The sequence below is a fragment of the Myotis lucifugus genome, unplaced genomic scaffold (assembly GCF_000147115.1).
Source record: "Myotis lucifugus unplaced genomic scaffold, Myoluc2.0 scaffold_12, whole genome shotgun sequence".
NCBI classification, from domain to species: domain Eukaryota; kingdom Metazoa; phylum Chordata; class Mammalia; order Chiroptera; family Vespertilionidae; genus Myotis; species Myotis lucifugus.
Window position 1 is genome coordinate 4,169,111 of NW_005871060.1, and position 13,404 is coordinate 4,182,514.

Consider the following 13,404-nt stretch of genomic DNA (forward strand, 5'->3'; position numbering starts at 1 on the left):
GGCACCTCTTCCGCTCCTGCTACCGGCGCGGGCCGAGAGGGGGCGGCGGGCTTCCCGAGCCGGTCGGCCGGAACCACCGCAGTCAGACCCACCGGGACGCCGCGGGGCCTCTTTAGCTGACCGAGGACGGGAGGAGGGGAGCAGGCCCGGTTAGATGACAGTAAATATGCAAACGCGGCGGCGGCGGGCAGGGAGGGGGAGGGGGACTAGGTGTCGTAGAGGGCAGGGGGCACTCACGTCCCCGGCGCGCCACTCGCGGGGTTCCCGTCGGCACGTGCCCCGGCCTCTCCGGCTCGCCTAACCTGTGCTGGGAGCGCGCGCCCGCGCACTCGGCTCCCGCGCTCGCTTTGTTCCCGCCCCCGCGAGCCCCGACTTGACGGATGGGTCCGTGGCCCTCTGGCGGCCAGTCGGCATCGCTGCCTTTGCTTGCCCCGCCCCCTCAGCCCCGCCGGCCCGCCTCTTTCCCGACCCACGTGGTCTCGGCCTCCGGCCCCGGGCAGCTCCCTAGTCCCTTACTCGGTTGCCTTCTCCACTCTCGGTGGCGTGGAGGTGGCCTCTTCCCCTCTTGCTTCAAGCCGCACGTGGCTGACCGCTCCGAGGTTCCTGCGGAGCTTTCGGAAGCCCAGGACGGTGCTGGGGGTGCAGTCGGCGCCGCCCTCCCGTCCAGTAGGCCGATCTCCGTGGTAGCATCCGGTAGGGAAATGGTCGCGCTTTCGGTGCCAGCCGAAGTCACTGTGATCCTGTTAGATATCGAAGGTACCACCACCCCGATTGCTTTCGTGAAGGTGAGGGGCTAAAGGGAGCCGGGAAGTGTTTGTGCTTTCAAACAGTTTTAAAGTGTTGTAGACCTTGCACTAGAGACAGGAGAGGTGGGAGAGGCGGTGTGGCTTTGCACCCACTGTGGGATGGGAGTAGAAAGGCTGCAGCGGATTGCAGGGTTGCTTGTTCTCATAGCCCCATGTCTCCCTACCCCGTCCCTGCCCTTGCTTAGATGCAGGTGGGTGGGAAGGGATGGAGGTGGCGGCGGAAAAGGGCGGAGGAGGGAATGGTCGGATCCGCAGCTGCTGAGCGAGGCGAAGTGTGCTCCGCCTGCGGGGCAGGTGAGCGCTTGCCTTTTGCTTGATTCCACCTGGTGTGGCGGATTAGTATGATATTGCAGGTATCCCTGATTTCTTGTGCTTTGTCCTATAACCTATTAATTACTTTTATTAATGTTAAACATTAATCGGATACGATATTAACTTGTTATACATTAATTTATCAAAATCAATGTTTCTAAAGTATTTTCAACCAAAAGTACGTCCAGAAGAACATTAGGTCTATATGTTTATACTAACTATGCAAAAAAGGATTCCATTATTTAAATGCATTTTTGGGAAATGTTCTGTGCATGTTGAACCAGCTTTATTTAAATACTATTATAGAGCCTTTATATCATACACATCTACACACATATATGCTTTGTGAGTCTTCAAGAGAGCATTTCATAAATTTAGCAAAATAGTTCTGTCTTTTGAACACCTTTTACATTCTTCTTGAACCTCTGAACATGGAGCTTGGAATTGGGGATTAGTCATAGTAGGTGTGTGAACTTGCACTATTTCCTGTGGAATGTGAAAGGATACACAATACTGTATACATGTGACTTGTACACTTGACTCATCGTCAGAAGTCTGTGAGGTATGTGCAGCTGTTCCCATTTTACTGATGGGAAACTAAGGCTCTGAAAAACTGAACAAAATGCCTGGCATTTGAACCTGTATTGTCTGGCTCAAACTCTTTTTCCATTATTGCACTTGGTTTCTGAAATGGGAACTGCAGTTCTGTCTTTGCTTGGCTGCTGTGTATGTTAAATGACACTGTTATATGAGAGCACTTTAAACAATATGAAGTACAATATGAAGTGTAACAAATTTCACTTACATTATTGTAATGAGTCTTACTTTACTTGGGGGTTTGGTTCTACTCTCGGTGTATACTGTGAAAGTTGACTATTGTCAAAAATTGTCCTTGAAATATCCTTAGGAAGTCAGTCCTCTTTGGAGGCTGATTTCCATCTTTCAGTAAGTCACATGCAGCCATTTTTCCTTTAGGGTTGAAATAATCCCTGATTCTTCCCTTGAGCACCAGAGAAAGTAGTTTGTTTATGATCAGATGATGTAAGAGAGACTGGAGAAATGAGAGTGTCCCAGGGAATAGAACACTCTCATTTAGTGGAATGGCAGACAGATTGCCACCACTGGTTATGGTTATGTTTCTCTCTCTCTCTTTCTCTTTGTCTCTTTCTCTTTGCTGAGCAATTACAGTTGATTAGTTTAACTATATAAGATAACACTAACAGTCTAGGAGCTCTTTAAGAATTCCATAGAACCCTAGTCATTTTTGCTCAGTGGATAGAGCATCAGCCTGCAGACTGAAGGGTCCCAGGTTTGATTCCGGTCAAGGGCACATGCCTGGGTTGTGGGCTCGATCCCCAGTAGGGGTTGTACAGGAGGCAGCGATCAATGATTCTCTCTCATCATTTGATATTTCTCTCTCTCTCCCTCTTCCTTCCTCTCTAAAATTAACAAAAATACATTTTAAAAAATCTTAAAAAAAAAAAAAAAGAATTCCATCGAATCCTCCCAGTCTGGGAAGTGGTATTCTGCGGACAGTCTGTTGCTGTATCAGTGCACGCCTCAGCCTTTAGACCCCAGGCAGCAGCACACAATTGTTTTACTTACTAGCTATTATGTTTTTTTCACTGAATCATAGAATTGTCAAATTTTTAGAGCAGGAAGGCCAGCTAGCTCAGATTGTCCAGTGAGTGTTACAACCAGCTAATTTCTTCCATGAGTTAATTGATGCCTGTAGGAATGGCCTGTGTGAGGATCATCACAACTTGGGGCAGAGCAGCAGTAGAACCCAGATTTCCATAGATGTTCTCAGTGCATCTGAGTCCTCAAAGCCACCAGCTTTTCCCTTCACTGCAGGACATGTACTCCTGGAATTTGTTTTGAGTTACTCACTCTGATCCTCTACAGTGGTGATCTCCCAACTTTTTTTGATCTTATACATCAGCAGAAATGGAACAGGCACTACTAGTCGAATTTATAAATTGTGTATACATATTTTACTGTTACTAAGTTATAAAATAAATTGTAATTTAGAGATGAGATTAGTAAGTATAGATGATGTTATATTCTCTTTTCTTACCCCATTGATTCATTTGCATGCCCCTGGGGTATATGCACCCCTTGGAGCCACCTCTTGATCTTTGTGGTGAAGTAATACTCATTTTCTAACTTTGTGCATTGCATTATTCTAATGTTTTTAGTCTGTATGCTATGAAATAACACTATCATCAGTCCCTGTGGTTATCCTGTCAGAAATCTACAACTACTGTTTGACTTTGGGGAAAATGATCTGTTGTTCCAGAAAATGGTCTATAATTTGGTGGCATTCCTGTTGCTACATGTTGAGTTGGTACATGTAACAACAGTTGAAGTAGTTATGTTCTATGAGGTCACTGAGAACACTATGTTAGCAAATACTGAATTGTTGTCTGTAGAAAAAATACAAGGTTAGGTTCCTGTGAGTCTCTGGTCACAACATTTCCATCAACTGATCAATACATAACCTTGTTCTATGTGTTTCTGTTTACCTTGTTTTATATATGTTCTTAATTCATTAACATTGAACTCATAGCCAGTGGCACTGTAACTTATGCTTTAACAAAGCTTATCCAACATGTATTTTCTACATAAGGCACATCAAAGCTTTCTTTCACGTAGGAACACTAGACAGTGCTTGGCCAATTTTAAACTGCACAATCACCAATAAAAGGCACAATATATAAAAACTAGAGGCCCAGTGCACAGATTCGTGCACCAGTGGGGGTCCCTCGGCCTGGCCTTACCCTCCAGCTTGTCGGGCTCTGTCCATGTCGATCCCGCAGAGCACAAAGTAGTGCGGGAAGCAGCAGATGCCAGGGAGGAGCCTGAGCCTATGCTGGCTCTGCAGTGCTCCTGATCATCCCGGCCCTGCTGCATCTGCCACTCGGGCGCACAGGGGGAGTGTCCACAGGCAGTGGCGGCGTCTGGCGCCCCTCTGTCACCTGAGTGGTGCTCCCGCTGTGGGAGCGCACTGACCACCAGGGGGCAGCTCCTGCGTTGAGTGTCTGCCCCCTGGTGGTCAGTGTGCATCATAGCCACCGGCCGGTCATTCGGTCACGTAGGCTTTTATATATATATACACTAGAGGCCCAGTGCACGAATTTATGCACGGGTGAGGTCTGTTCTGCCCAGCCCCAATCAGGGCGGATCGGGACTGGGCCTGTCGGGAGGAGGAGATGGTGGGAGGTTGTCCAGCCGGCCCACCTGGATTGGGGCCCAATTAGGGCTCTCGATCAGGGCTGGACCGGCTGGGAGAAGGGGCCACGGGTGATTGGCTGGTGGGCCCTACCCTCAATTAGAGTTTGGGGGCGATTGGGGGCAGGGCCGGCCATGGGGAGGGGCTGCGGGCCGATCAGGGTGGGGGAGGCCCATCGGGGGCGTGGCCAACCAGGGGGAGGGGCTGCAGGAGGTTGGCCGCTAGCCCTACCCCCTGATCTGGCTGGTTCCCTGTCCACAGTGGGCGTCATAGCGACCGGTTGTTAGGTCGTTATGGCCATTACAGTAGCTGCCTTTTTATATAGATAGATAGATAGATAGATAGATAGATGTGGCAATAAATAGACTCTGAGCCTAACTGTTTTGGCTCAGTGGATAGAGTGTCGGCCTGAGGACTGAAAGGTCCCAGGTTTGATTCCGGTCAAGGGCATGTACCTTGGTTGTGGGCACATCCCCAGTAGGAGGTGTGCAGGAGGCAGCTGATCAATGTTTTTCTTCCATTGATGTTTCTCTCTAACCCTCTCCCTTCCTCTCTATAAAAAATCAATAAAATATATTTAAAAAAAGATTTAAAAACAAATAGACTCTGAAAGGGACACATTTAAAAGATGAGAGGTGAAATCACTTTGTGTTAGGAATGTATACATCTGGTGTTTCAAAATGATTTCTTTAAAGTTTTTTTTAATATATTTTTATTGATTTCAGAGAGGAAGGGAGAAGAAGAGAGAGAGAGAAACATCAATGATGAGAGGGAATCATTGATTGGCTGCCTCCTGCACACCCCCTACTGGGGACTGAGCTTGCAACCTGGACATGTGCCCTTGGCCAGAATTGAACCTGGGACCCTTGAATCCGCAGGCCAACGCTCTATACACTGAGCCAAACTGGCTAGGGCTAAAGTTTTTATTTATTTTTAATGTATTTATTGGGTAATAAAATTATAGGTTTCAAGTGTACAATTCGTAATACATCATCTGTATATTGTGTTCTGTGTTCACCACACCAAGTCAAGTACCTTTCATCATCTTTATCATTCCCACCCCTTACCCTATTCTATCTTTCCCTTTCTCTCTGGTAATCAACATACTGTTGTTTGTGAGTTTTGTTTGTTCTTGATTAACACATTTCGTACCGCTCAGGAGTTTTCTCGTGTTTCGCGCACCATCTGTTAAGGATCGCTCACAAGTGTTCTCGTTTTTCACACCCATGGAAAAAGGAGCGAATCTAGATACTTATGTAAATTTTGTTTGGTCCCTCTTCATAGAGGAAAATGTTTTACGCAGTACCATACGTTAAAAAAGTACTAGGAACTTTAATTGTTTAATTGTTTTTGTAAATAAAAATGTTATAATTATTGAAAAACAACACCTAAAGTGCATTATGATGATTTAAATAACATGCAGTTTGCCCAAAAACGTGCGGTCCCTGGCGTATGTCTTAGAGATTTCTATGCGGTACGCAATGTGATAATCTCTTCACCAGCCCTCTCCCTTCTGACAACTGTCAATCTGTTCTCTATCAATTAATCTTTCCATTTTATTTGTTTATTTTTTCATTAGATTCTGCATATGTGAAATCATATGGTACTTACCTTTCTCTGACTAGCTTATTTCACTTAGCATATTACTATGCAGGGACATCCATGCTGTTGCAAAAAGTAAGATTTCCTTTTTTACTGCTGAGTAGTATTCCATTGCTTAAATGTACCACAGCTTTTTTATCCACTCTTCTACTAATGGACATTTGGGATGCTTTCATATCTTGGGTATCCTATATAATAAAGAGCTAATATGCAAATGGTTGTCACACCTTCGTGCCCTCGCCGGAACTGCTGAAACACTCAACACTGGGGAGAGAGGAATGGGGACCAACCAGGCTGTGGCCTGGGAGAGAGAGAAGCTGCCCGCCCCATGGTCCTGGGCGTCTGCGGCTGTGGCCTGGGCGAAGCTGCCCGCCCATGGTCCCCTGAGGCTGTGGCCGGCCCAGGCAAAGCTGGCCCGGGTCCTTGGTGCCTGCAGCCAGCCAGAAGGAGGGAAGCCCGTGTCCCGGGTGCCTGTGACCAGCCGGAGGAGGGAATCCTAGGTCCCGGGTGCAGGGCGTGGCAGAGGCGGTTAGGGGCGATCAGGCCATCAGGGGAGGGCAGTTGGGGGCAACCAGGCCGGCAGGGGAGGGCAGTTGGGGGCATTAGGCAGGAAGGCAGGTGAGTGGTTAGGAGTCAGTGGTCCTGGATTGTGAGAGGGATGTCCGACTGCTGGTTTAGGGCCGATCCCACAGGCAGTCAGATATCCCCCGAGGGGTCCCAGATTGGAGAGGGTGCAGGCTGGGCTGAGGTGTACACTCCCCCCCTCCCCCACTCAAATTTCAGAAAGAGGAAGGGAGAAGGAAATAGAGAAACATCAATGATGGGAGAGAATCATTGATCTGTCACCTCCTATATGCCCCACACGGGATTGAGCCCACAACCCAGGCATGTACCCTGACCAGGAATTGAACCGTGACCTCCTGATTCATAGGTAGACGCCCAACTACTGAGCCACGCCAGCTGGGCTCAGCTGGGCTGGGCTTTCTTAGTAAGCTAAATAGATCTCTTCAATGAGGAAAATCAGGTGTAGGTATCTAACTGTTCAAACTAAAAAAAAAAAAGACCTGACTGATAAACTGTAATCATACTTCACTAATTTATTCTTAACCTATACCTCTGTAAAATGGAGAAAATACTAGCACTTGTTTCATACAGTTATTATGAGAATTGAAATTTGATCATTCAAGCCATTTATTAATCAACTAATTGAGTGAGTTTGGAGTGCTTGGTAGCAGGAGCTACCAAGATTAAAATATAGATTCTAGTTATATTTTGAAGGTAGGACTGAATTTGCAGATGGATTGATTGGGCCTGGGAGTGTGAGAGAAAGAGGAGTCAAAGATGACTAATTCTCAGGTATTTGGCCTGAGCATCTGGAAAGATGAAACTACTGCTTACTCAGAAATAAGAAGTAGAAGCAGCCCTAGCTGGTTTGGCTTGGTGGAGAGAGCATTTGCCCACTGAAGGGTCTCAAGTTCGAGTCTTGTCAAGGGCACATAACTTGGTTGCAGGCTCTATCTCCTGCCAGTTGGGACACCAATCAATGTGTCCCACTCACATTGCTGTTTCTCTCTCTGTGTCTCTTCTCCTCCCTTCCACTCTCTAAAAATCAATGGAAAAATATTCTCAGGTGAGAATTAAAAAAAAAAAAAAAAAAGAAGTAGAAGCAGGAGTTTGGTTTCAGACATCAAAGTGGAGATTTGGGGTAGGCATTCAAATTCAGGGAAGGAGGTCCAAGCTAAAGCTGTGAATTTGAAGGTCATTAGCAATAATAGATGATATTTAAAAACATGGGATCAGATGAGACCACTAAGGATTGCATATAGATAGAGAGGTGCCTGGAATAGTAAGGGCAATGTTGGCAGCTTCTCCTACTATTACTACAACTATTCATATTGTTATTACTCTCTATTAAACATGTTATAAAACTGCCAGGTGAACCCAAATCTCTCGTTTTCTTAATACAAATCTCTCTGAGAAACCAAAACTATATTAGAAATGTCTATAGAGAATATGTTATCAGGATCCAGGGGGTTGAGTGATCTTAGTAAGTGTGCTCCCATGCACCGACAAGCTGGATGGACTCAGGCATTGAAGTTTGAGTCCTGGCTTTACTTTGTACCAGCAGTAAAACCTTTCTGAACTTCAGCTTCTTCATCTGCTCAAAAGGGTCACCTTGTAGGGATGGTAGTTGGATTCCAGGAGATAAATGTCAATTCCTTCCCTTTCCCCTCCTCAGTTAGGGTCTAGTACTCTGGGCCAATCAGGTTTTCCTCTCTGGAACATGAGATACTAATATTTTGTCTCTTCTCAGCTTCTTTATTATTACTTTTTTAAATCCTTACCCAAGGAGATTTTTTTTTTTTAAATATATTTTATTGATTCTTTACAGAGAGGAAGAGAGAGAGATAGAGAGTTAGAAACATCGATGAGAGAGAAACATCGATCAGCCGCCTCCTGCACATCTCCCACTGGGGATGTGCCCGCAACCCAGGCACATGCCCTTGACCGGAATCGAACCCGGGACCCTTCAGTCCGCAGGCTGACGCTCTATCCACTGAGCCAAACCGGTTTCGGCCCAAGGAGATTTTTTTATGTTGATTTCTAGAGAGAGTGGGATGGAGGAGAGGGGGAGAGACAGACAGACATGAGAGACACATCGATTGGTTGCCTCCCGCACAGGCCCCTACTGGAGCTGGAGAACCTGCAACCAAGTTAAGTGCCCTTGACTGGAATCGATCCTGCAACACTTTCATCCATGGACTGACGCTCTAACCACTGAGAAAATCAGCCAGAAGTCTGCTTCTTTTTTAAAACTATCCCAACACTACTCCTTTATAATTATAATCTTCCCTTGTGCAATGTGACTCATTACAATTAATTAGATCATTGTTTATTGTTCTTTAATTACAGTTTAATATCCTTAATGGGATTTAGAAGACACTGTTGCCTTACCAGCAACACATTTATTAATTCATTTTGAATGCAAATAATGAAATCTAACGGTTTTTCCAAAAGGCTTCAGCTTTCAAAAGAGAATGGTTATGCCCCTGTTTACTCCATGAAGGTAGGGACAGCAAAGTGTGGCACTGTGTAGCACTTCCCTTGATAGATTTTAGTATGGTTTCAGGAAGTTTTTTTAAGGAGAAGTTCTAATACAACTGCTCCAGCTGTCTGACAAATGTCATGGACCACTCATTCCAAGAAGTAGTAAATTCCCATAATTAGAAATGTTCAAACAGTTACAAACTTGTAGTTATAAAATAATAAGTCCTGGGGATGTAATGTAATGTAATGGTGACTACAGTTACTAATACTGGGTTGTATATTGGAAAGTAGTTAAGAGAGTAGATGTTAAAAGTTCTCATCACAAGAAAAAAAATTTATAACTATGATGACATGTTAAATAGACTTAGTGTGATCATTTAGCAATATATACAACTATTGATGTATATTACATCAATAGTATTATCCATTCCTTTTTTAAAAAAAATATATTTTATTGATTTTTCACAGAGAGGAAGGGAGAGGGAGAGTGAGTCAGAAACATTGATGAGAGAGAAACATCGATCAGCTGCCTCCCACACACTCCCCACTGGGGATGTGCCCGCAACCAAGGTACATGCCCCCGACCGGAACCAAACCCGGGACCCCCCGAGTCCGCAGCTGACGCTCCATTCACTGAGCCAAACCGGTCAGGGCCATTCCTTTTTTTTATTATTGAATTTATTAGGGTGGCACCTACACTAATAAAAGAGAAACATGCAAATTGGTGTCACTCCACTACGCCCACCAGCCAATCGGAGCGACTATGCAAATTAACCCAACAAAGATGGCAGTTAATTTGCATATGCAGGCACGGAGCGAAGACTGAAGACTGGAGAAGCCAAGCCTCACTGTGGCCGCAGCGGAGAAGCCAAGCCTTGCTGCGGCTGCTGCGACCAGACCAAAGGCCTGGGTCCCGGGTGCTGGAGGAAAACCGGTGCCAGCAGCCAGGGGAAGGAAGGCTTATTGCGTGAATCTTCGTGCAACAGGCTTCTAGTTGGTTAATAAAATTATATAGGGTTCAGGTGTACAATTCTATAATACATCATCTGTATATTGTATTGTGTGTTTATCACCCCAAGTCAAGTCTTCTTCCATCACCATTTACCCTTTCTATCACCGTTTACCCCCTTTACCTTTTCCTACTTCCCCATACTTTCCTTCATCTGGTGATCACCATACTGTTGTGTGTCTGTGAGTTGTTTGTGTTTCTTCACCCTTTTCACCAAGCCTCTCACCCCTTCCCCTTTAACAGCCGTCAGTCTGTTCTCTGTATGAATCTGTTTCTATTTTGTTTGTTTATTTTGTTCATTAGATTCCACATATATGAAATTGTATGGTACTTGTCTTTCTCTGACTGGCTTATTTCACTTAGCATAACACTGGGCTGCTTCCAAATCTTAGCTATTATAAATGACGGTGTAATGAACATAGGGCCCATTACCTTTTTATATACACATTTTCTTTAAAGGAGAAAGTAAATATTATAACAACAGTTTTATTTTTATTGATTCCATGACCTTTCTATTAAAGCAACTGCATAACCGCAAAGCAAATCCTTATTTGGACTTCAAGCATTTATGAGGCAACTTCTTTAATTAGATCTTCTGAAATTTTGTGGCCCTTAATGGAGCTTTCAGAAAGCTGCCATTAAACTGTGTAGAGTAGGATAGATTGCTGCTTGCATAGTATCTCTTCTAACATTTAGCAGAATTTAATCATAGTCCCCTGGAAGACAGATACTCTCATTTATTTCTATAGCCTTTTGCTATACATACTATTAAATCATAACAACCCCTTACAGCGGTTCTCAACCTGTGGGTCGCGAACAATGAAAATACATCCTGCATATCAGATATTTACATTACGATTCATAACAGTAGCAAAATTACAGTTATGAAGTAGCAACGAAAATAATTTTATGGTTGGGGGTCACCACAACATGAGTAACTGTATTAAAGGGTCGCGGCATTAGGAAGGTTAAGAACCACTGCCTTAGTATCTGGTGGACTAAAAATAATCACACATTTGTAGAATCCTGGGTTTATTGCTGCATTATTTTGTACTATGATATTTTAAAATTATCTATAAATTGATTATAGCTGAAGTTAAAACACTTATCTCATTTATTTGTGAAATTACTTTTAAAGCCTGAACATTTTCAGTGGGCAGGGTTGGGCAATAAGCACTAGCTCTAAAAAGTCTATTTTTAGAGCTTTCTTATATGGTATCATAGCACGTCTCAGACTGATGTAATTACTGGCTTTTTAAAATAAGCACCTTGAAGACATTTTATTTATTTTACATAATAGATGATCAGTAAGTATGTTGAAAGGATAGATAAAATTTTCACAACTTACTATACTTTTATGTTACACAATAATACTTTTTCAGTAAAATAGAACAGTCTGCTAACATGCCTCCCCCAGGTAATATGATATCCCAGGTGTTACACTAAGTTCTAGCTTCATTGCCTAGTTTGGTGTTTACTCAGAGCAGAGGAGTGTTTTATGTATAGAGGTAAGAGGCAAATAGGATGATCAGGAATTCCAAAGTAATTTCTAACTTCTAAAGCTTTTCCTAAATGTTTAGAATTGTTAGTAATCTTGCACCTTTTATTTCTGGGAGTTCTCTGAGGAGAGGGTCATGGTTTATAACACCATTACTAGAAGTACCTGCATTCAGTAGATCCTCACTCAGTAAATATTGAATAAACTAGAGGCCCGGTGCACGAAATTCGTGCACTGAAGGGGGGGGTCCCCTCAGCCCGGCCTGTGCCCTCTTGCAGTCCGGGACCCTAGGGGGAGCGGGATCAGGCCTAAGCTGGCAGTCGGACATCCCTCTCGCAGTCCGGGATCCCTCGCTCCTTATTGCCTGCTTGCTCACACCTTACCGCTCTGCTCGCTGCTCCTTAGCGCTGCCGCTGAGGCGGGAGAGGTTCTTGCCACCACAGCTGCATTTGCCAGCCATGAGCCCGGCTTCTGGCTGAGTGGTGCTTCCCCTGTGGGAGTGCACTGACCACCAGGGGGCAGCTCCTGCGTTGAGCATCTGCTCCCTGGTGGTCAGTGCACATCATAGTGACTGGTCGTTCTGATTGTTCCGCTTAACGGTCGCTTAGGCTTTTATTAGATAGATGAGTTGTTTGTGTTTATGATTTATCCTCCAGAAACTTTTCTGCTATTATTTATCACTGAATTTGGATCAAAAGTGATTCTTGCCCAGTTTAAGTATTTGTCTGGCCCTGGCTGGTGTGGCTCAGTTGGTTGAGTGTCATCACATGCACTGAAAGGTCACTGATTTGATTCCCAGCCAGGCACATGCCCAGGTTTCAGGTTCAGTCCCCAGTCAGGGTGCATATAGAAAGCAATCAGTGAATGTTTCTCTCTCACATAGATGTTTCTCTCTCAAATCAATTTTTAAAAATTTTGTTGGAGAATATAACAAGTGGTAGAAAGTGCTTTCTATTTATCTCTATCTCTAATTACTGCAATGCCTTTGCTTGGTATTATTATTCCCATATAGCAGATGAGAAAACTGAGGTTAAGAGAGGATGAGTTACTTGAGCACAGCTAGAGGTAGGACCCTGGCCTCACATGCTGCCTGGATTCTGTATTCATCTCCTCTCCCACAGAGGTCAAGGAGCTGGGCTCTCAGCATTTACAATTCATTTCATGAATTTTAGTTGGTACCCGTAAAACTGGATATAGGAGATAGGAACTTGTGAAGCACCAAATAGTATAGAACTGCATGCATTTTATAACTTTTGGTACTTCAACTCTTCAGTTACTAGGAGGTCCTGAATCTAACCAACAGTTTCCCCCAGGAATATTTCTAATTGCTTGAGAGTTGGGGAATACTGGAGTCAGGACACTGGAGGAGGATGACCAAGAGAGAAAGAAGCAGTTATAGGTAGGATAAGGGATCAAAGTTGGCTTGCTTGTTTTTTAATAGTGAAACAATTAAAATAATCAGGAAGAAAGATTAATGTAATTACCATGCACCCACCATGAAGCTAATTTTTGTTATTATGTTTGTTTCAGATCTTAAAAAAAAAAATTACAGATATAACAGGCCCTGAGTACATCTAATTTTGTTTTTTGTGTCTTCAAAAATATATATATATATTTCAGAGAGGGAGAGAGAGAGAGAGAAACATCAGTGATGTGAGAGAATCATCGATCGGCTGCCTCCTACATGCCCCACACTGGGGACTGAGCCCACAACCCAGGCATGTGCCTTGACCAGGTATCGAACCATGATCTCCTGGTTCATGGGTCAATGCTCAACCCCTGAGCCAAATCAGCCAGGCCATTTCATTTTGCATTAGAACTTTATTCATATGTTAGAGTTTATGTTCATATTGATAAATATAATTTTAGTACATTAATATTCAACTGCTTTATAATC

The 13,404-nt window shown here is 44.1% G+C and overlaps 1 protein-coding gene across 7 annotated transcripts in view; it reads left to right on the plus strand.

The window, feature by feature from the left end:
• The window catches only part of ENOPH1 (enolase-phosphatase 1), a 30,191-nt gene that overhangs the window by 529 nt on the left and 16,258 nt on the right, over nucleotides 1–13,404 (plus strand). Inside the window, exon 1 of one of the 7 annotated variants that reach the window (XM_006084537.3) lies at nucleotides 9–160. The exons of 1 other annotated variant lie outside the window; for it this stretch is intronic. In XM_006084537.3, the coding sequence (XP_006084599.1) occupies nucleotides 155–160 (6 nt within the window). In that variant the 5' untranslated portion in view covers nucleotides 9–154. Of the gene's footprint in view, nucleotides 1–8; nucleotides 161–362; nucleotides 786–13,404 lie in introns of those variants that run through there. 5 more of the 7 variants (XM_023750337.1, XM_023750336.1, XM_023750338.1 and 2 more) reach the window with 5 other exon arrangements.